Source organism: Carettochelys insculpta, chromosome 1 (assembly GCF_033958435.1).
Source record: "Carettochelys insculpta isolate YL-2023 chromosome 1, ASM3395843v1, whole genome shotgun sequence".
In the NCBI taxonomy this organism is placed as follows: Eukaryota; Metazoa; Chordata; order Testudines; family Carettochelyidae; genus Carettochelys; species Carettochelys insculpta.
Window position 1 is genome coordinate 269,762,615 of NC_134137.1, and position 20,837 is coordinate 269,783,451.

The window sequence follows — 20,837 nt, forward strand, 5'->3', positions numbered from 1 at the left end:
TAAAGTCTTTGTTATCATAGAGATCTTTTATCCTCTTGCTGACCCTGCTTACTGGAGAATTTTGAGTTTTTGTCCTACCTAGTCTCCACTTAATTCCCAGCAATTAACATATCTTGTCTTAGGACTATTACCTACAGCTTTGGTCCTAAAAGATGCCTCTCGGAGTTTCGTTCTGAGAGTGAGAGGCTGTGCTCCAGCTGCACTGGACACAGAGGCATGGTAATGAACACAACACATGTTATATGCAATGCCTGTGTTTGGATACTGTCTAGTTTTCACTCATTTGTTTTTGATGCTGATCTAAAGGCCGTACTCTGTGATAGGTCTGATAGGTGTTATGTGTAACAGCCTTGCGGTTTCTCTTAGTAAGTTGATTCTTCTCTTGCACTTATCTGTAACATTTTCAATATGGTCCTGTGAGGAGGTTCACAACTCACTGTGAGGGGCTCCTCCTCCTGTCTAATGTGGGGATTATCTTCTTTGGCCTCACACCTCTCCTTATGGTTTCTCACATTTTGTCTTGCTCTGTCACCATGAGGCACTTATGCTCCTCAGGAGCTGCAGCGCCTTGTCTTCCTGGCTTACATCTCTGGCCAAGTCACAACAGCCCTTCTCTTCCTGGGTTCCATCACAGTCTTCTCCAGCATCCATAAATCCTCTGCCCTGGCTAAGTCACTCACTCAGTGACTGGGATAGGTAGTCCTAGCTGGTTCTCAAGATCACTGCCCAGGTTGGACCACGAATTCAGCAGCTGATAGGGGAGCCCAGACCCATTCTCTACCCTGGGTTCCAATCCAGGGGCCCTATCTCTGGCCAAAACTTCCTGCCTCTCTCTCTTGGACTATCTCTCCCAGGCTTTCATTCTGTGCCCCTCTAGCCAAACTCATTTCCTCTGGTTCTGCTAGACAAAGTCTTCCTCTGAGGTCTAAATCTCTTTCTCTCCCTTGTCCCAGGGAGAGTGACTGAAGCCCTCCCTGGTTTTACGGAAGCCCTGCCTGATCCTGCACAGGTGAGCTCCCCTCATGAAGGCTTTCCTCTCAGCTGAAATACTCCCTAGTCTTCAGCCTAATAGGTTAGTTGGCCCATCTGGCCTGTGTTGACCCCTTCAGGGCAAGTGGTGGAAGAACAGGTCCCTCCAGGTGAGTTCATTGTCAAATATCACACCTAACTATTTGTCCTTTTCCACCACTGTTGGTCATGTAATTGTAACATCTCTGAATTGTCTATGCTGCGTAGCTCATTTAGCTTTGTCAATGGAGAACCTGAACCTGAATTGTTTCTTCATTCTGGACTTCCCCCAGAGTGCATTGCTGAGTCTTTGGGTGGCACTTCCACAGTTTCTGCTTTTCCTCCATATAGCATGGTCTTCAGCCAAGTACCAGGATGCCTATTTCTGCATTGAATTTCTTTTGGAAGGTCATTGATCGTGGTGTTTTAAAGGGCTGGACAGAGGACAGTCCCCTGCGGTGTTCCATTTGTCATGGAATATGCTGTGGGAAAGTCCTTCCTAAATCATCGTCCATTTGTACAGTCTTCCTACACTACCTGTGGTTGCCAGGTTGTGTAACAGTCCCCCTTTCCATAACACAGCACGGGCTATTGACAAGAAGGTTATTATCATGCATTCTCTTGCTGTTCATCTTTATTGTGCTGCCATGTCTATCGATGGTCAGGCTCATCCATGCCTTGTGAACCCACCTTATGTTCCATCGCTGAGCCCATTTCTTCTAAGAGTGCTGCTCATCTGGCCATCCCCACTCCTCTCAAACACGCTGTGAGAACAATGGGTCTGTATGTCTCAGACCTAGAGTGCCCCCTGCCCAGGTGCCCTCACTGTGACAATAAGTACAAGTTTCCAGTCCCTCAGTATTTCCCCTTCTCTCCATAAGCTAGTCTATCATTTCAGTACAGGCTTTCATCTCCTACCTATTGGAGCAATTCAAAGCTTGCTCAGCTTCCTTCTACGACAAGCTTCCTCGCATTATGCTAACCAGCCTGTTACTGCCCAGCCTCTGGTTTTTAATTGCTTAAGCCTGGCTCACCCTCCAGGTGTAGCGTGGTGAGTTAATTGGCCACTCACGACCACATTAACCCATTCAATGTGATGCAGGATGCAACCTTGCTTGGTCCTGAAGGTAAATTTGAATGGCCTCATATAGAATATTTGTACAGCAGCTTGTCCCAGCCAGCCATGTCCTCAGTCTGCTGCTTATGCCAGAGAGCTTCCCTGCACAGGGCTCTTCCTGCCCAATTTAAGGCCCTTTCAGAGGCTGCAGTGGCACATAGGGGCCTTCACCTACATGAGAACCAGCTGCAAAGTCGAGGGTGGCACATGCTGTGGCACAATGGGCAAGGTGCTTTAAAGCTGGTTACGCAGGAGGATCTAGCAGTTATGGCACTAGACTGCGGCACGGCTGACACGACTGGGATTTCCTGCTCTGTCACAAATTTCCTGGGTGACCCGGGGCAAGTCATTTAGTGCCTCCATTCCCCTCTGTGACATGAGGGCGTTAATACTGCCCTGTCTCCCGGGGTGTTCTGAGGAGAAATACACTGGTGGCAGTGAAGTGCCATGGGGAGAACTGCCCCTGCAGCTAAAACCAAAGAAGGCAGCCTGTGTTGTGACTGACACCGGAGTGGATAGCAAGCTCTCTGACAGAGGGGGCAAAGCAGGCAGTTGCCCCCAGGCCTGGCCTTTCAAGGGAGCAATGGCGACCGCTGGAGCGCTAGGCCCCTTTGAATTGCCACATCAGCACAGCTCCATCTGGATGAGACCGAGGGGAGCAGACAGCGCCGCGGTCCTGGCGGCGCTGAGGCTCAAATGCCCCGTGCCCCAGCGCCCACGGTGTCTCTCAGCAGCGCTGGTGGTTAATCTACAAGCTTAACCTCCCTTCCCTCTCACTCCCATCCAGATTCTCATAGTAAATGTGATCCTGTCTGTTTGAACTGACTAGGGAATTAGAAGTGTCACCTGCCTCCATCCTTTCCCTGCCCCGTCAGCAGGCTGCCCAGCATCCATTCCTGACGGGAACAAAATTCCACTCCATGGGTCTGCCCTGTGTCAAGTGACTCAGCTTAGAAGTCCATGTGGGCATCACATAGGTGGGGGTGGTGCTCCCTGTGCTTCATTCAGTGGGAGACTCTGCAATGGCTTTCTATACCTGCCTGGAATGGACTCTGGATAGAGCCACTGGGAGAGCTACATCTGAACTGTTCCTGTGGGCTGCAAGAACATGGGCTGTTGCCCCAGATGAACTCCTGGTTCTACTTGTGATTAGCCTTGTCAGCTGAACCTCACAAGGGAGAACCCGTCCATCCATGATAGCCTCAACCCTCCTCACTGTCACTGCTCAAGAGGGATGAGAAAGCCAGCGCTGGCTTCATCTTCATCCGCAGGGTGTGTTTGTGGAGCCTGTGAAAAGACTCACTCTGAAGCTCACCCTTCCCTAATGTGATGTCCTCTTTAGCTCAAGCAGCACCCTTGTTTCTTTTAGTTGAGAGGGTGCTTGGTTCAAGTCCTGCAGGAGTCTGGCCCTCTGCAAGGCAGTGCAGCGGTTGAAGCTGTGACTTGTCCTCTTTTCCTTTCTGGCAGATAATTGAGCTGCGGCGGCCTCTGGACTCCAGACTTGAGCATGTTGATTTTGAGTCTTTGTTCTCCACTCTCAGCGTCCGGCACCTGAGCCGCGTGTTCGCCTCCCTGCTTTTGGAGAGAAGAGTGATCTTTATAGCAGACAAACTCAGGTACCCACCTTCCCATCTATCTCTTGTGTTCTCTTAAACAAAAACGTTAGTTCAGGAGACCCTGGGAAGCCAGTGCTGGCCCCTCTGTGTTGTTCTTTTGTTCTTTGTGGCAATTTCCCAGCTTTTCATCCAATGGAAGAACAGCCAGTGCTCCTAAAGGACAGGGGCTCTGAATGAAGTGCTCACAGCCTTCACTGGACAGGCTGGAAAAATCCAAACCCTCAAACCCTCTCTGGAACTTGATAAAACTGAACCTCCTCTGATGCACAATGGAACCCAAGTTCCCTTTACTCAGAATCTCACTGAGCCAGAGCCCTTTGCAATAAAGAAGCAGAACCCCTCCCGTTGCTTGAGAGGGAAGTGATGTCCCCATGCCAGATGTGATCTAGCACACATGGGAAGCAAACCCCAGGGGGAGAAGGAACCATGATGTCTTTTAGCCCTTCCCCTGAGGTTCTCGGGTTCTGTTGACCAAGTTTTTAATATTGGTCACTGAGGTGAGGTGTTTAAACTGATTCAGTCCCACATGTTCAGCAGAGGGGTCCAGGCCTCTTTAAGATTTTATGCAGCTGGAGCCTGGCAGCCCTCCAGCTCTTAAGCATTTGAGGCTTCAGAGAGGAGAGTTTTAAAAGCTCAGTGATGGAAAAGCTACAGATGAGTAATGACACTTCTGAGCATGATCAAGTTTCAGCAGCGTACAATACCCGCACGCTGTCTGTGTTCACAGATCCCAGCCAGCCAGGCTACAGCCCTGAGACTGTGGGAGTGAAAGCAAGTGGAGAGGCCCCTTTTATAGGGGAGCAAAGGAATAAGTCACCCTGCAGGGGTCCAGGGATTTGTAAGGGCAGAGCTCATACAAACTCCTCACACCAATGGTGATGCTGACTGGGTGGAGGTGGGTAGCATACAGGCAGCAGGTCCTCATTCTCGCTTCTTTTCAGCCACTGGGTCGAGAAGAGAAGGCTCTGTTTGGTTACATTCACTTGACATGTTACATATATACTTTTTTTTTTTCAAATGATGCACTGATGCTGAATTTCACTGGAGACAATCTCATAATTCCCATGTCTAAATTACACAAATACTTTTGGTAATCTTTATAATGACAAGGTTTTCTCTGGGAAGGTTTTCCTCCCGTATAGGATGAGTGTAGCAGTCTCGCTGGATTCGTTAGGGGCAGAAACCTAGATTAACCTTTACATGATGATAAGCAGAGAGAATTTGGAAGCAATCTATTGGTGTAAGTTTGGAATCAGCATACTGTTAAGTGTGACAATATGACAATGAGTTCCAGATAAAACCCTTATATCTTATTGAACCCTCATGTGGCACATCCAGAATACGTGTGTTACACACCATATTGCAAAAATGTTTTTTTCACAGTAGTCTTCCCTCGTTAATGCCAGATGCCTTCTTACTGACTCAGCTAGCCAGGCCTTGGTGAAAGAGAGAGTCACCAATTGTAGCTTTCCCATTCATGAAGATTATAAAGACCAGTATTCATGAGGGAGGGCGGGAGGGTGCAGAGCCTTGCAAGCGGGATCGGGCAAGCTGGGGCCAGATCCAGACTGCAGGCTCTGCCAGGAGGCCACAAGCTGGGGGGAGTGGGGGCGGCAGGAAGCGTCTTCAGGCTCCACGGCTACGCACTGCTGTTCCCCCAGCCAAGGGAAAGGGAGGGGGAGCAGCGGCAGCCTGGGCCTTGCTGCCCATAGGATTCCTACTGCTGCTGTGATTGGCCAGAATTCCAGCCAATCAACAGCAGAGGGTGGTGCCTGGGAGGGCGGGGAGGGGGTGCAGAGTAATGTGCGTCCAGGGTGGAACAGTTAAGTGCTCTCCCGTCACCCGGAACCTGTACCCTTTGAACACTCCTGCACCCCTTCCCATCCAGAGCCCCACTCCCATCACCTTCCCGAACCTTCCCTCCCACTCCCCACCCGCACCCTGCTCCTGCACCCTCCCTCCCAGATCCCTGACCACCAGTCTGAACCCTCCATCCCGCAAACCACACCCCAAACCCTCCACTCCTTCCCAACCAGGTCCCACACCCTTCTGCATCCACCTCCTGTCCAGACTCCCCACCCACACTCTGTTCTTGCACCCTCCCTCCCAGACCTTTCCTCCCTGCCCTGATCCCTCCCTTCCAGACCCTGCACCCCAAACCCTCCTGCATCCTTCCTGTCACCTGGCCCCACACCCCCAGCCTGCTCCTGCATTTTTCCTCCTACCCAGATCTCATACAGTCGGGGACCATGCCAGTGAGGGCTGGTTTTCTTTTCTTTTCTATTCTTTTCTTTTCTTTTCACTGATGTTTCCCCTGACTGATTTGTTTGCGGGTCTATGGCCCCGGACACAAAAGAGGTTCCCCACCCCTCCCCCATGTTGTTAACACTCACAGTGTTAACGTGAGTCTTGCAATATTTGGCATTTCTCTGAGGTGACAGCTACACAACAGCCTAAACTCGAAATAAGCTCTGCAATTTGCTCTGCACAAAATACATAGCTTATTTCAAGCGTAGTTCGAAACAGGCTATTTTGGCATTTGGGACTGGCTAGACCACACCAACTGTCGAAATCAAGAACTATTGCAAAACATCCCTTGCTCCTTCTGCAACGAGGACTACAGGGATGCTATAATAGTGCACCTGTGATTTTGGAAAATATTTCAAAATAACAGGCACATTTCAAAGACATGCAGTACCAAGGTATCCCAAAATAGCTGTGCTGTGTAGACATAGCCCGGCTCCTGGAGTCAGTAATTTCATAAGAATCTCAGATCTCTTTTTTTTAGGACAACTTAAAATAAATTTGTAACCCTCATAGTTCTGGCAACAAGTTTGAAAACATGAAAGCAGTGCGCCCTCTAATTTTTCCCATCCATGTATAGAATAAATTTTGCTATGTGCATTGAGGCAAGTGCAGATGTACACCACCAAAAATAACACATGCTGTCGGCTCTGGGCACTCTGCTAATCAGCTGGGAGACACCTGAATCTCTCATGGGGAGCTGCCCAAGTGCTCAGCTTACAGGGAACACTGCCCAAGAGTACCTCAAAGGCTCAGAAACCAGAAGTCAAAGAAAATAACCCAGATGTAATATTAAAAAAAAATCATGATTCTTAAGGCAGTCTCATTATTTTTGGCATCTACCTCTTGATTTTTGAACTTTTGCATTGGCAACAATGTAAATGGGAAGCTGAAAATCTTCACTCTCCATTGTTGAAAAGCTCCTGTATCTATCTGTGATGGCTTTTGAGATATTAAACTTCAAATCTACCACTGATTCAAGGCTGATTCTCGCTTATCCAGGGACAGGGGACAAGGAAATTGCCAAGTATAATAACGTTTACTTTGGGAATGGAGATTGTATGTTTTGAGGGGAGAAAACAAACATTTATCTGGCAAATTGAGTTCTTTAAAAGCTAGAAAAAGAAGCTGTTTGAAGTGCTCAGAGGTTTGGAATGCTAATAGGAGTCCAGGAGAAATGGAATCATAGAGAGCAGGTGAAGTGGTAAAAAGTGTGTGATAAATTTAATTACACACACCTATAATTTATCACATGGATGTCATCACTATGTTTATTTGTACTTGTACTTGTTTGCCATGGTGCATGTGTATATATTAATATATATATATTTATATAGAAAGAGAGATGGATTGATACACATGTAGTTTATTTACATATTTTAATTCCTATAAAATCTGAAGTTGCTGTGAAAGGAAGTAGAAAGGACTATTGCCAAGTGGTGTGTGAATTATGAATGTTTTTAGGCTGAGCCAAAAACACATCTAACAAATATAAACAAATTAAATGCTTTTGTATTTTCCATCTTTGGAATGAATATTGAATTTTTTTTTAAAGATTTGTCAATCCAAAGCTTGGCAGTGGAAAAAGAGAGGATTTGGTTTTTAGGTTCCCCACCCCAACCATAGCAACAAGAATAAACATTCCCTCTCAACCCAAGAAAAAGACTACCCAGAAAACATATTGCTCTTCCCTCAGTTTTGCTCTGACGTGTGCAGGCCTTCTTGCAGACATGTGGAAACACCAGTGCTTAAGGTCTTTTATGTGACACAGATTAATTAGGCTATCTTGGTAGTGAAATTTTGTTTTGAAATTAAAGTCCCAGAGTGACAGTCCTGGACACGTCAGCCCAAGATTTGCAAAAACAGAGGTGTCAGAGGCAGACTCCTTAAACCCAAATTTTGGGTCCCAAAGGCTGCGTCTACACTGGCCCCTCCCTTTCAAAAGGGACATGTTAATGAGGGAGTTTGGAAGATGCTAATGAGGCGCTGTCATGAGTATGCAGTGTCTGATTAGCATAATGGCAGCCGCATGCAATTTGAAAGTGCCGCTTTTGGAATGCACGCCACCCATATAGATGGGGGCCTTTCGAAAAGACCCCTCTGACTTCAAAAGTCCCTTCTTCCTAAAACCAAATAGGAAGAAGGGGCTTTCAAAGTCAGGGGGTCCTTTTGAAAAGCCCCATCTACACGGGCGGCGCGTGTTCCAAAAGCGCCACTTCTGAAGTGTGCGCAGCCATCATTATGCTAATGAGGTGCTGCATATTCATGGAGTGCCTCATTAGCATCTTCCAAACTCCCTCATTAACATGTCCCTTTTGAAAGGAAGGGCCAGTGTAGAAGTGGCCACATAGCTGGCCTGATTTCTCCAAACTGCTGTGGATGTTGCAGCTCCATTGGCCTGAATGGAAGCTGCTGAGTATTCTGCACTTTAGAGCCAGAACACTTATTCAGGAACCAAAATATGATTTAGGAACTTACTTTTAAAGTACCCATTTTTAAAAGTCTTGATTCTGAGTCCTTAAAGAAATAGTAATGGAATTTCCTCCCCATCACTTTTTAGGGATCACTTTCTCTGTCCAAGTGTCTTTTAAGTCCTTGTATATAATCAAGCCTTTCACTCTCCGTAATGGCCTTGCCATGTGACTGGGTGTGTTGACCATTATACCACACTACTCTTCATGGACAGGCTACCCCCTCATAAGTTCTGTCCCTGCTGGCAACTGTAGCTGTGTCAACAATGATTTGTTGTCAGTCGTATTAAAGGCAGATCTAAAAGAATCAGCATGAACACTTGATTTGGGTCATCACCAGTAGGAGAGGACAAACCAACAAGAGCAGCACATGCTCCAAGTTGTACCCAGGTCTAGAAGAAGACTGATCAGGGCCCAGGCCACCTGAGCACTCTAAAGCTGCTCTCCTCTCTTCTCATCAACCTAAAGGAGAAGATTGGAGAACTGATGATAAATGCTACGATTCCCGCGTGTCTTGATTATGTACCTGAAAAGCACTTCAGCATAACATGCCACTAATCTGTTTTGCCAAAGGAAGGTTCTGACGGTCTCCACAAATAACAGACCAGTGTTGTCTTACTAGATTTTAATCATTCTGAAGAATCCATTTTGCAATATAAAGGCTGAATTTCCCCAAATTCATCCAGTACCACAGCGAGCAACATTGGCTGAAACTCAAGCCAAGGTGACATATTTGCATTTGTATTCTCCCTCTACCTCGCCACTCCCCAAAGCAACTTCTCTGCCGTCATGGATGCTGACGGGTCTGAAGCTAGGTGGTCTAATCCACAAAGGAGAGTGAAAATCCCACAATGGGAGAAATGTTGAGTGCACACAACCAGGATTAACCTGGGAGAGTTCTGGTGACCAGGACTTCAGAGATGCTGTGGTGAAAGGGAAGGAAACCTTCTTTGCTTCTTGTACAGTCACAGCACACAGCTTCAGTTATTATTCTTTCAGTTGTAACCTATTCATCTAAGTCTATGACTAGTACCAGCTGTCCACCCAGGCATGTTCCCTCCTACTTCTTCTATCACATGCCCTCTGTGTTCCACTGTGACGGTCAAGCAGGGGAAGAGGGAATGGAGAGTCACTGTAATGCTGAGAGAGGATAAAATGTCTTAATACCCCTCTAGACCCCAGATAGAGTAGTGTTATTGTTCTTGTTTAGAGCTGCCTGGAACCAGAATAGTTAGTTCCATTAGTTCCACTAAGGCCAACCTTTCAACTCGGTTCCTACCGCTGAATGGAAGAGCAGGCCATGCCCTGGACATGAGGGAGGCAATGGTTGGATGATGACCAAGACGTAAGTTCTATCTTTGCCACCTGCTTCCCAACTCAAAGGAAAGGAACTTCAATGGTAACCTCAAAATAATCTCACAACTTTACTGTCAATAAATGACAGTGCTTCCATGCAAATGCTACTATGCCTTCTGCAGCTTATAACATTGGGAAGGTGAACAACATGCTAAGAAATAAAGGAGGAGGAGGAAGACCTCTGCTTTTCAGTCTCTGATAATGTGGGCCATAAAAATATGCCAGAAAAAAGCATCATCTTCTTAAAGGAGGCATTTTTAAAGGGACATACACCACCTGATGTTCACAGGTACAATACAAGCATGCTGTTATTACAAGTTTGATGTAAATGAAGGTGGACAGTACCATTATCCCCATTTTAAACTGAAGTGTTATATGGATTACACTCTCTGCCCTGGGATCAGAATTTACTTATCACCTGGCTGGCATGTGCCTCCATATGAACAGCTCAGAGCACTCTTTCACCTGCTCTCAGTGATGTCATGATGACAGCTCACACTCTGCCAAACTGAATTTATCCAATGAAAAGCAGCCAAACCCTGAAACCCAGCCATGAGATTCTCCTAAACCCACTCTAATGTCATGCTGTAGGGACTCAAATTTACCAGGCTTAATTGGAGAAGAAAGAAAGAAAGAAAGAAGAAATCAGGCCTTCCTTTTAGAATGAGCAAAAGGACTCATCTTCCAAACCCCCTTTTCTCTCTCTCTCTCTCTCTCTCTCATTACAAGTCAGCAACAGCTGCCAGAGCCACATTTCTCACTGTAAATTCCCCCTGTGGAGTTTAACACAAGCCAGCTGTGAGAGCTTTCCTTGCAATGTGATTCCTTCAGGCCAGACTAGCCTTCCTCCCCTCCCCCATTCTTCCACGAGCTGAACGCTAGTAAAACCAAAATGATGTTATGTACACAGCTCATTATGGCGAGCCTCCACATCCCCTGACATACACAAATGCTTCCAGCCCAGAACAGATGAGTAACCCATGTCCCGCAGTGGGCTCTGCATTGCACCATGAGACTGACGGTGTGCCCCGCTCACCTCTCCTTCTAGCGCTTGGAAGGGCTCTCTGGCCAACCCTTCTTGGAAGTCGTCCGCAAAGGAACGTTGGGCAGAGTGGCTGGTAGTATTTGAATGGGAAAAGCATAAGCAATATATGTCCTCTCTCTCAGCCCCTCGGGGGGTGTCTGTACTGCAGTCAGGAGGTGTGATTTCAGCACTGTGCGCATCTAACTAGAGCTGTGGTGTCCAACCACTTCTGAAGAGGCTACTGTGATATCAAACTAGCCACGTTTTTCTGAAAATATATTTATTGTTCAAGCCAACTAGCCACACTCAACCGGCCAAATAATCACATGTGGCTAGTGGGGCCCTAGCATGTTGGATGCCACGGAACTAGAGCAATCCTGGCAGGAATAGTGATAGCAGTGTTGCTGCGGCAGCCTGGCTGGTCACTCAGACATATGCTTTGGATCCTAGATGGCTCTGCACTCAGGAGGCTAGTTCATGCTCTTGCCCGGCTGCCATGGTTGCTCTGCTCTCGTTACTGAAGCTGGTTTTGATCTAGCTAGATCAAGGCAGCTCGGGAACGCTGGCTGCAGATACAATCACACCTCCCGATTGCAGGATAGATATACCTGTAATCTAGTCCTTGCCCACCTCCTCTTGAGTCAGCCTCGCCTGTTAAGGCACTGTCCTGTGCAGGACCTGTACGGTGGTTTATCTTAGTTTCTATTGAGCATGTAGTCATCTGTTTCCTGTTTTTGCTGCACACTTCATCATATGTACATGGATATCCTTTTCCCCTGCAGTCTTGTTGTTTGCTGAGGCAGATGCTGAGTATTGGAAAGAGAAGATGTTGATTAAGGGTGCCATGGGGCTGGGAGAGAATTAGTCATCAGTACATGTTGTGCCTTCAGTATTATATCTCTTGTCTAAAGCAAGCAAAGCTGCACAGCTATCCAGTCCTGTGTGTCCTTGCCAGGCATGCTGCAGCCCCTGCAAGCAGTGGAAAACTGCCCTGTGCCAAGTGACAGGGGAAGGGCTTTTGCTAACCCTGCCCCATCTCATGCGTCTTTTGACCAGGAAATAAAGAATGGGGACTAGAGTTTTAAAAGTAATGAGTGGCTGTGGGTGCCCAATCTGCAACTCCTGAAAGGGACCTGAATTTCATCAACTGCTCAGCACCCACCTATTGTCTGGCTTCTACCGTGGTGTGCTTTGTGTTGTCTTCTAGCACCCTGTCGAAGTGCTGCCATGCCATGGTGGCTCTCCTCTACCCCTTCACCTGGCAGCACACCTACATCCCGGTGCTGCCCCCTTCCATGATAGACATTGTGTGCTCACCAACCCCCTTCCTGATTGGCCTGCTCACCAGCTCGCTACCCCGCCTCAAGGAGCTACCAGTGGAAGAGGTGAGTCATGAACTCATACGAGACTCTTGCTCTTTATAAGTGAGAGCGTTCACTGCACTGTGTTGTCCTCTCTCCCAGGAAGATTTTCTCTTAAGCCATGTGACTATTTTTAAGGCACTGAAACTACCTGTTGCTGAGTTAGCCCAGCAACTTGGGAGAGGGGCTCCAGCAGTGTTTTACTGGTGGAGTTTGCGGTTAAAAGTTTTGTTATAGTTACATTGCTGCCAGGACAATACATGCAGAAGGTTAATTGCTGAATCTGTCAGGTACAACTTGTTCTTTTCCGAGACTGTCCAGAGGCTAGGATGGCTGTAGGTAGTACAGACTCCGAGGGTAGCCGTGTTAGTCTGTAGCTTAACACAAAACAAGCTGACCTGTAGCACATAATCCATTAGTAAATAAAATTGTTAATCTTTAAGGTGCTACAGGGCTGCTTGTTTTAAGTACAGACTGTCTGTCGGAGTGAGTGTATATTGGCTTAGACTTAGAGTACTACCTCTTTGGAGCAGGGACTGTGTTTTTGCTCTGTGTTTGTACATAACCTAGCACAACAAAGTTTGGTCTGTGACTAGGGCTCCTAAGTGCTACCATGTTGCAAATAAGTAAATAATAATGATGAACAGACCTGTAAATAAAGGAATAACTCTGACCAGGACTGATGGTGGTGAAGCGTTAAGGGAAATCATCCTTTTAAGACAAGGTGATATCAGCAACCCTGTTTTCCTCCCCCACTTCAAACCTACTGTCTAACTACCAACACTGTTAATGTAGAGCTGATGGTTGCAGAGTCACCTTAAGCAATTTTTCCCGATATTCCTTTGGCAATGAGTTCCACAGAATATTTATAATATGTTTAATTTTTTTTTTAAATTTCATTGCTTTGTTCTGTAGGGTAGAATAATACCAAGTAGGAGTTCATGCTAAATCCCTATATTATTGGGTCATTGTTGGCTGTGTCAAATAGTCTGTAGCTTCTTTGTAAAGCTTTTCATTTAAACAACAGATCTGACTGTGTTCCAGTCCAAGGGCTGGGAATGTGTGGGGAGAGGTGAAGGCAGAAGGGAGAGTGAAAGATGAGCTTCTTTCATTCAGGCTGTCTTTCTGTGGCTTGTGGCAAAGTGGTCAGAAAACCACAACAGGGACCCAGCTGTTGACCAATGTTTTACATTTCCTCCAGCATTTGTGGTTCTGTGAGAGGGCTGGAGTTTTCCTGAAGAGCCAGTACTCTCTAGTGGCAGGAAATAACAGTTCCCCATTCTCTCCTTGGTAGGTCCTTGTGGTTGACCTAGTTAATAACCGGTTCCTCAGACAGGTGAGTACAACTGTCCCTTATGGGTCTTTTCCCTCCCACTTCCTGTCTCCTCTTGCGTTGATTTGAGTTTCTTTATTTTGCTTGGCTGACTGGGCCAGGAACACCATACAGGCTAAGAGGCAGGATTTGATGGCTGGTGCTGTTCAACAGCAGTGTCAAAGTACTTTGTGCACCTCACAGAATCTCAAAGCACTTTACAAACATTAAGCCTTCCATAATCCTTGCACAGTAGGAAGTATTATCCCCTTTTAACAGATGAGAAACTGAGACAAAAGGCCTGTATAAGTGTGTTGTCCAAAGTCACAGAGTGAGTCACAGGCAAAGCTGATAATAGACCCTAGAGTACCAATGTTGTTCCTTGCTCTAAGAACTGGTCAGCCCTATCTTCTGGGGTTACACCTACACCTTCCAAGAAGGACTGGTCTCAGTAGATCTTTCTGTTTCTATATTCATTGGTCTCTGTCATGTTCCTTCCTGTCTAGTCCTTCCATTACCGGACCATAGTGAAAATACAAAAAACGGTAATGTGGCCATTAGTTTGCAGACATATATGCCTCTAGATTCTGGTTCCCTTTGACCTGGAGTGTAAGAGCATGAATCTTGGGAGGTCCTGGAACATATTCCTAGACCTAGAATCTGAACAGAATCCAACTCCTTTAACTCACAGACATACCCCAAAGAATGCATGCTAGGACAGGAAAGCAGCCTTCTAATTAAGTCACTGGACTGTGCAAGGAGCGTGGGGTTCAACTTCCATATCTGCCATAGATTCCTTGTGAGACCTTGGACCAGTTGCTTAATTCCTGGGGGCCCCTGTTCCCCATCTCTAAAGTGGTGATCATAGCACTGCTCTCCCTCATGCAGGTGATGTGAGGACAACATCTGGTTCTCATCTTTCAATACAGCTTCTCTTTGTCAGCTGCTCTGGCTATACACCCTTCTCTCGGTAGCTTAAAGTCTCAGAGAGGTAGCTGTGTTAATCTGTAACTCTAAAGACAACAAGCAGTCCTGTGGCACCTTAGGGTAGGGCTACACAGCAAAGTTATTTTGAAACAACTTTGCTAACATCTATACAACACAATCACTATTTCGAAATAATTTCAAAATAGCGGTTGGCTTATTTTGAAATAGGTAAGTGTCATTGCACGAGGAATAGTGTCTATTTAGAAACAGCTATTTTGAAACGGGGGCTGCCCGGACAGGGAATAGAGCCTATTTTGAAATAAGCCAGAGCGCGTCCAATGGCTCTGTTTTGAAATAAGCTCTATTGTGTGCAGACACTATATTTCGAAATAGCTGAGGGCTAGTTTGAAACTCATTTTGTGTGTAGATGTGTTATTTTGAAATAAGATATTCCAGAATATCTCTGCCGGAATAGTTTATTTCAGAATAGCTTTGTTGTGTAGACATAGCCTTAGAAATTAACAAATTTATTAGTTCTTGAGCTTTTGTGTGTAAAACTCACTTCATCAGAAGAGTTGGAGTGCAAATTACAGAATCTGGAGTATATAAAGCAGCAATAGAAGTACCTGTCAATTGTAGGACAGTTAACAAAACAAATTACATCATGCTGCATGTGTCTCATTCATAGCACATGAAGTAGAAATGTGAATATCAGAGCTGGGGAAATTGCCTTTATAATGGGTTAACCAGTTAAGATCCGTATTCAAACCTAAGTTGATGGTGTTAAATTTGTAACTGAACTCCAGTTCAGATATCTCCCTCTGCAATCGGGCGATAACATTCTTTTCCAGAAGAATAACATTCAAGAAGTAGCCATTCTTCTACAAGGTAATTTTATCACCGGATTACAGAGAGAGACCTCTGCAGCTGTTCCCCGGCCCCACACGTAACCCTAGTGACTAGAGACTGGGAAATCCCTCCCTCCTGAATCTCAACTCTGTTACTGCTCAGTCTGCCTGTGGTGTCTCCATGCCACCCTGACATGTCACTGCATGGGGCCGGAAGTGGAGGGGTAGAAACCACTTAGTAGGGTGACCAGCCATCCCGTGTTGGGTGACGGTCCTGTATTTGGGATGCTAAAACAGTGTCCCGAATTATTTTTTAAAAGGGACAAATTGCTCCATATTTAGGCCCTCAGGGGCTGGGGGAGGGGCTGGAGGCACCTGTAGCCACTTGCCTGGGGCTCCGGGACTGCCCACGGCTGCTGTTTGCCTGGGGCTCTGGGTGGGTAGCTCCCATGGCTGCTACTTCTCTGGGGCTGAGGAGCAGGCTCCAGCTCCCCGGGACTTGGTGCAGCTGGGAGGAGCCACCCCTCCCCCCCCCATATCTCCCTGCCATGTTTGGGACAGGGAGATATGGTCGCCCGACCACTTAACCACATGTGGGTCTCGGCCTAGTTGCTGTGCCTGCCTGGCTCCTTGCTGGCGTTGTTCGGATGACTCCTGCTGTTGTCTAAGCAGCAGCTTCCCTCCAGTCAGGGCTGAAACGAAAGGTTAAAAATCCGTCCAATGCGAGGTGTGCAGCTGGGAGGGTGACACGTGTGGTGCTTGTAGAAGGGATGGACGACCCTGAGTGGATGGCGCTGGGCTTGTCTTGTAGCAGGTGACCCTCAGCATGCCCTGCTGCACCCTGGCCCGCTGTTGCCCTGACTACACGCCAATGAGTTGAGGTGAAATGCAGGTTCCCAGAGCCCCAAGACTTCAGGCTCTCGCCTGAGCTGTGCTTGTGTTTTCTAGATGGAAGACGAAGATTCCATCCTGCCTCGGAAGCTGCAGGCTGCACTGGAGCACATTCTGGAGCAGAGGAACGAGCTGGCTAGTGACAAGGAGGAGGGCTCTCTGAACGGCAAACATGGTACAGCCTGCTGCCTGTCTGCTCGTTCTCATGGGGTGGGCCCCGCGGCCCTGCACTCACTTGCCTGGAAGGGTTGCTTTGAGGTCAGTCCCGGGAGTGAAGGCTTCCCCTCCAGCCCGGCAGAGCTTGCAGCTTCTGTAGTACTCCTAGCCAGGCCAGGCTGAATCGGCAAACAGAGATAAGGTCTCTCACGTCACCGCTGGCGTGGGGGCTGATGGAGGCACACAGTGAGGTTCTGCACCTTGTCTATGTGCCACCCCGGATCACCAGCCAGGGCCGTGCTGCCTACTAGTGCTCTTGGGAGCATTGGCAGACCACCTCAGTCTTTTACTAGAACGCATCTGTTGAGTGGTCTCTCTCCACAGCCGTTTCTCTCTCTGGAGCAGTGCAGGGCACAGTCCCTAAACAGGCCAGCAGAGCTCAGATGCAGGGCTGGTGCAGTGTGGAACCACAGCCAGAAATGCAACTTCCAAGTGAACCAGTGTGGCCCTTCCCACTCAGCACATCCTCATAGTGCCACCACCAGCACCTCACAGGTTTCTCTGCTTCCCCCCACCCCCTGCCTCTTCCTTAGAGTCCAGCCCCTTGAATGAAGTGGTGTCTGAGGCCTTCGTTCGTTTCTTTGTGGAGATCATGGGTCACTACTCCCTCTTCCTGATCCCCAGCGAGCGAGAGGAGCGCACCCTGCAGCGGGAGGCGTTCCGCAAGTCCGTCTCCTCCAAGAGCCTGCGACGATTCCTGGAGGTCTTCATGGAAACCCAGATGTTTGGGGGCTTCATTCAGGAACGAGAGCTGCGGAAACAGGGCGTTAAAGGTTAGAGGCTCTTCTCCTTATGCCATCTAGGCTTGTGGGACCTTTGCCATCAGTCCCTGCTGGGGTGGGGGGGCGGTAAGCAGCCAGCTCTGTCTCCCTTAGCAGCGTTGGCCCTAGTTCTGAAGTGAGGCCATGATGGCCATTTTTTTCTGAAAGACTGCCGTGACTCTATCCCCCTCTGAGAGAGCTATGCCCTGAATACAGACCCCCGCATGCCAATAACTCCTAATTTTCATTCCTAGACACACTCTCTCTCTCTCTCTTTCTCTCAGACAAGTTATTTGAATTCTTGTTGCCTCAATTTCCCTATCTGTAAAGCTGAGGGAAGTACTACTCACCTCACAGGGCGGTTGTGAGGTGTAGATAATGTGTGCAAAGTGTTTTGAGTGATGAGCATCATTAATGAATGCTGGGAAGTAGTTGGAGTTTAGGGGTACTTCACTCTTAGCCTGTGAGCAAAAGGGTCCGCCGAGCAAGTCCTTAACCTAATAAGCAGTGGGCATTGGAAAGGGCCGAGGGATCACAGAGCCTTTTGTAAATGGTGAAAATGTGGCCCCCAGATGAATGACCCCCACCTTCCAGTCTCTGCTCACTCCCCTTCAGAGTGCTCAAGAGAATTCCCTTGAAAAGATTCCTTCATTGCCTCCTTGAAGGAAAGCTGATCAGTCTGGCTAGTCATTCCTGCACGAGAAAGCAGTGTGGCCCAGTGGAGAGAGTGGTGGACTGTGGCTCTGGAGACCAGCTCTGCCTCTGAGTAACCTAGGACAAGTCAACATCTGCTCTGTGAGCTGCAGTTTCCCCCTCTGTAAAATAGGAATAGTGGTACTGATCTCCTTAGGCTACATCTACGCTACCCCAGGAGATTGACCCACTCAGGGCCAGTCTTCCAGGGTTTAATTTCATGTGTCTAGTATGGACATGTGAAATCAGCCTCTCAGGGGTTACAGTCAACCCCTGTGCTCCTGAGAATTGAGGAGTAAGGAAGGTCAATGGACCTTCCCCTGTATAGACAGTCAAGTTAGCTGAGCACAGATACAGTCATTTTAGCTAGGCAACTGCCATAGCTAGAACTGCATCTCTGTGGTTGACTTACTTTGCCTAGAGAAGACAGAGACTTAGTGAAGTGTTTTTGCTCTACTATGATGAGATAGGCATTTTTATTATGGTGTGTTTGGAACCGAGAAGATTGTGGTTTGTTTTTGTTTTTTTGCTGGCAGGTCTGTTTGAGGTACGTGCCCAAGAGTATCTGGAAACACTCCCCAGTGGGGAGCAGAGCGGAGTCAATAAATTCCTGAAAGGACTTGGTAAGGTGCCAGAGGAACTGTTGTCTTTTTACAGTGGTTGTGCTGCATGTTACACTGGACACCCGCACAGTGATTGGACAGCAAAGATGCTGTTTGAGGAGGCACCACTCACCAAAGGGTTAACTCTGGTTTCCCCCAGCAGGTTGCTGTAGTCTGCTCTGGGGCGTTCCATCAGTGCTCAGTGCTGGGCCAGGGATTAATGCACCTGTGTGTTAGTGGTGCTGGGAGCTGCATTGCCGTGTGGGGAGAGCAGAGCAACGTTTGGAGCCTGAGTTCATTGCCTAACTCCCAAAGGAGGAAGGCTGGTCTTGTGGGCTCAGGCACTGGGGTGGACTTGGGAGTTCTGGAGCAACTCCCCCTGTCCCGGCAAGTCAGTTAACCCCCACTCCCCGTGCTTGAGCCCCTCATTGCTGAGGCGAAGATTGAGCAATTACCTCCCGGTGGTGTTGTGAAGAGAAACCCGTTAACCATTGTAGGGTGCTCTGCTATTGCAAAAGCACCAGCCAGATCATTCTCTTTGGGGAACGGAGAGGGGCAAGCTGGAAGCCCTTTGACGGCAGTGCATTTAACTCTGCCTGAAGGTGGGAGAAGGCCGTAGCTTGTGTTTCTTTCAGACTGCCACTGTCTGACGTATCCAGCAAGTGCAATTGTACCCGTCTCCAGCGGGAACCAATTCCTTCCTTCGGGGAGGCAGGGGAACTTGTTCTAGAGCAAGACCCAGCATTGCTTTGATTTATGAAGAAGCAGCTCCACTGTGATCCTTGCTCCAGATGGCTCTGGGGGGTGAGAGATGGAACTTAGACTTTCTCCTCTATATATTTCACTGTGTAACAGCTGTTTTCCTCCCTTAATCTCCATCAGGGAACAAAATGAAATTCCTCCACAAGAAGTAAAAGTCCTTAGCACCGTCGTTCCATGGAACAGAAGGTGTTTACAATTCAGCAGAAGCAAAGTGAACTGTTACCCACCATTCCCACTTAATTGGCTCCCAGTGGGTGATAGCCCTGAATGCTGAGCGCTGGAGGCAGGCAGGCCGTCGTTTGCTCTTGTGTGAAAGTGGCCCCATGACATGAATTGATGGCATCAGAGAAGCCTGGGGAGGTCTCTGGACTCTTACAGTAACATGCACTGGACCAAGCACTCTAAACTCTGCATTAGCTTTTTGCAGACCTCCACTTGGATTTGATATCTTAGTTATTAAACTTTTTTTCTATTTATATTGGGGTTAGGAAAAGTATTAACCATTGACATATGCCCCGCCCCCTTTCTGAGTGATACTGCGGGATGTGATAATGAGGAATGGAGGAAAACATTGGATTTCCCTGGACTGAGAACAAAGGAGGGCAGAACTAGGGGAGAAAGAGCGGAAACACAAAAATAGGTCTTGACAAACACAAAGATACACATGAGTCTGTAAGGCTGCCAGAGGATGCGGTCAGGATGTGCTTACATATGAGGAAAGGAAGTGGCGGGGGTACCACTAAACCTACTGAGAACTTGATAATGCCAGCCAACTAACCGACTGCTGTGCTCTGCAGCGTGGCTGTCTCACGGGCTGCATGGAGAAGCTTTCCTTGTATTGCCCCAGTTGAGATCCTTACATGATGTAATTAAAAGTGAATGATGTAAAAAGAAAACGCGTTGGGAATTTTTGCTGAGAATTATAGTTTGTTTTAACCTGCTGCTTCATTTATAGATTTTTTTAAAACCGTCTGCCTTATTTTGTATGTGGACCAACAGGGCCATCTGGTGGTCAAATAGAACGGTTGTTTGTCCATCCACCCACACATACACGCTGATGCTCAAGCACTCATTGTTACAACTCGCTTACGTCTTCCACGCACATATAATGCCCACCAAAGAGCCTTCCAGCATGAACCCTGCCCAGCGTACAACCCTTAGAAACAAGCCTCCAGCTGTTCCAGTAGATTTCCCTTTTCCAGACTCCCAGTGTGGACTGGGGATCAACTCAAGCACAAAATATGGCTCAGCCAAACCTAAAACCTTTCTGCTTTGCCAAGACATAAATTGTCTGGCATAGTTAGTGTGCATTTTACATGGGATCCGACTTCACGTTCTCTGGACAGCTACCACCCTGAAAGTGGCATGCTAATAAACAGCCCGAAATATGCTAATGAGGCGTGAATGTAAATTCCCAGCACCTCGTTAGCATAAGGTCACATAATTTGGAATCCAGAAGACCCTCTTCCAGACTCCCAAACAAAGTGCAGAAGCGTGGCCCCCAGGGAGTCTTCTGGCAGGAAATTCTCCTTCTGGAGGCCCCTTCTTCCCCAGACTATTGGGAGAAA

The 20,837-nt window shown here is 47.6% G+C and overlaps 1 protein-coding gene across 2 annotated transcripts in view; it reads left to right on the top strand.

The window, feature by feature from the left end:
- DENND2A (DENN domain containing 2A) overlaps positions 1-20,181 on the top strand; it is a 107,733-nt gene extending 87,552 nt beyond the window's left edge. For both annotated transcript variants that reach the window (XM_075007204.1, XM_075007215.1), the window contains exons 14-20: positions 3,593-3,741; positions 12,104-12,281; positions 13,552-13,593; positions 16,293-16,410; positions 16,985-17,224; positions 18,442-18,528; positions 19,390-20,181. In XM_075007204.1, coding sequence (XP_074863305.1) covers positions 3,593-3,741; positions 12,104-12,281; positions 13,552-13,593; positions 16,293-16,410; positions 16,985-17,224; positions 18,442-18,528; positions 19,390-19,421 — 846 coding nt within the window. In that variant the 3' untranslated portion in view covers positions 19,422-20,181. The remainder of the gene's footprint in view (positions 1-3,592; positions 3,742-12,103; positions 12,282-13,551; positions 13,594-16,292; positions 16,411-16,984; positions 17,225-18,441; positions 18,529-19,389) is intronic.
- Positions 20,182-20,837: the final 656 nt, after the last annotated feature.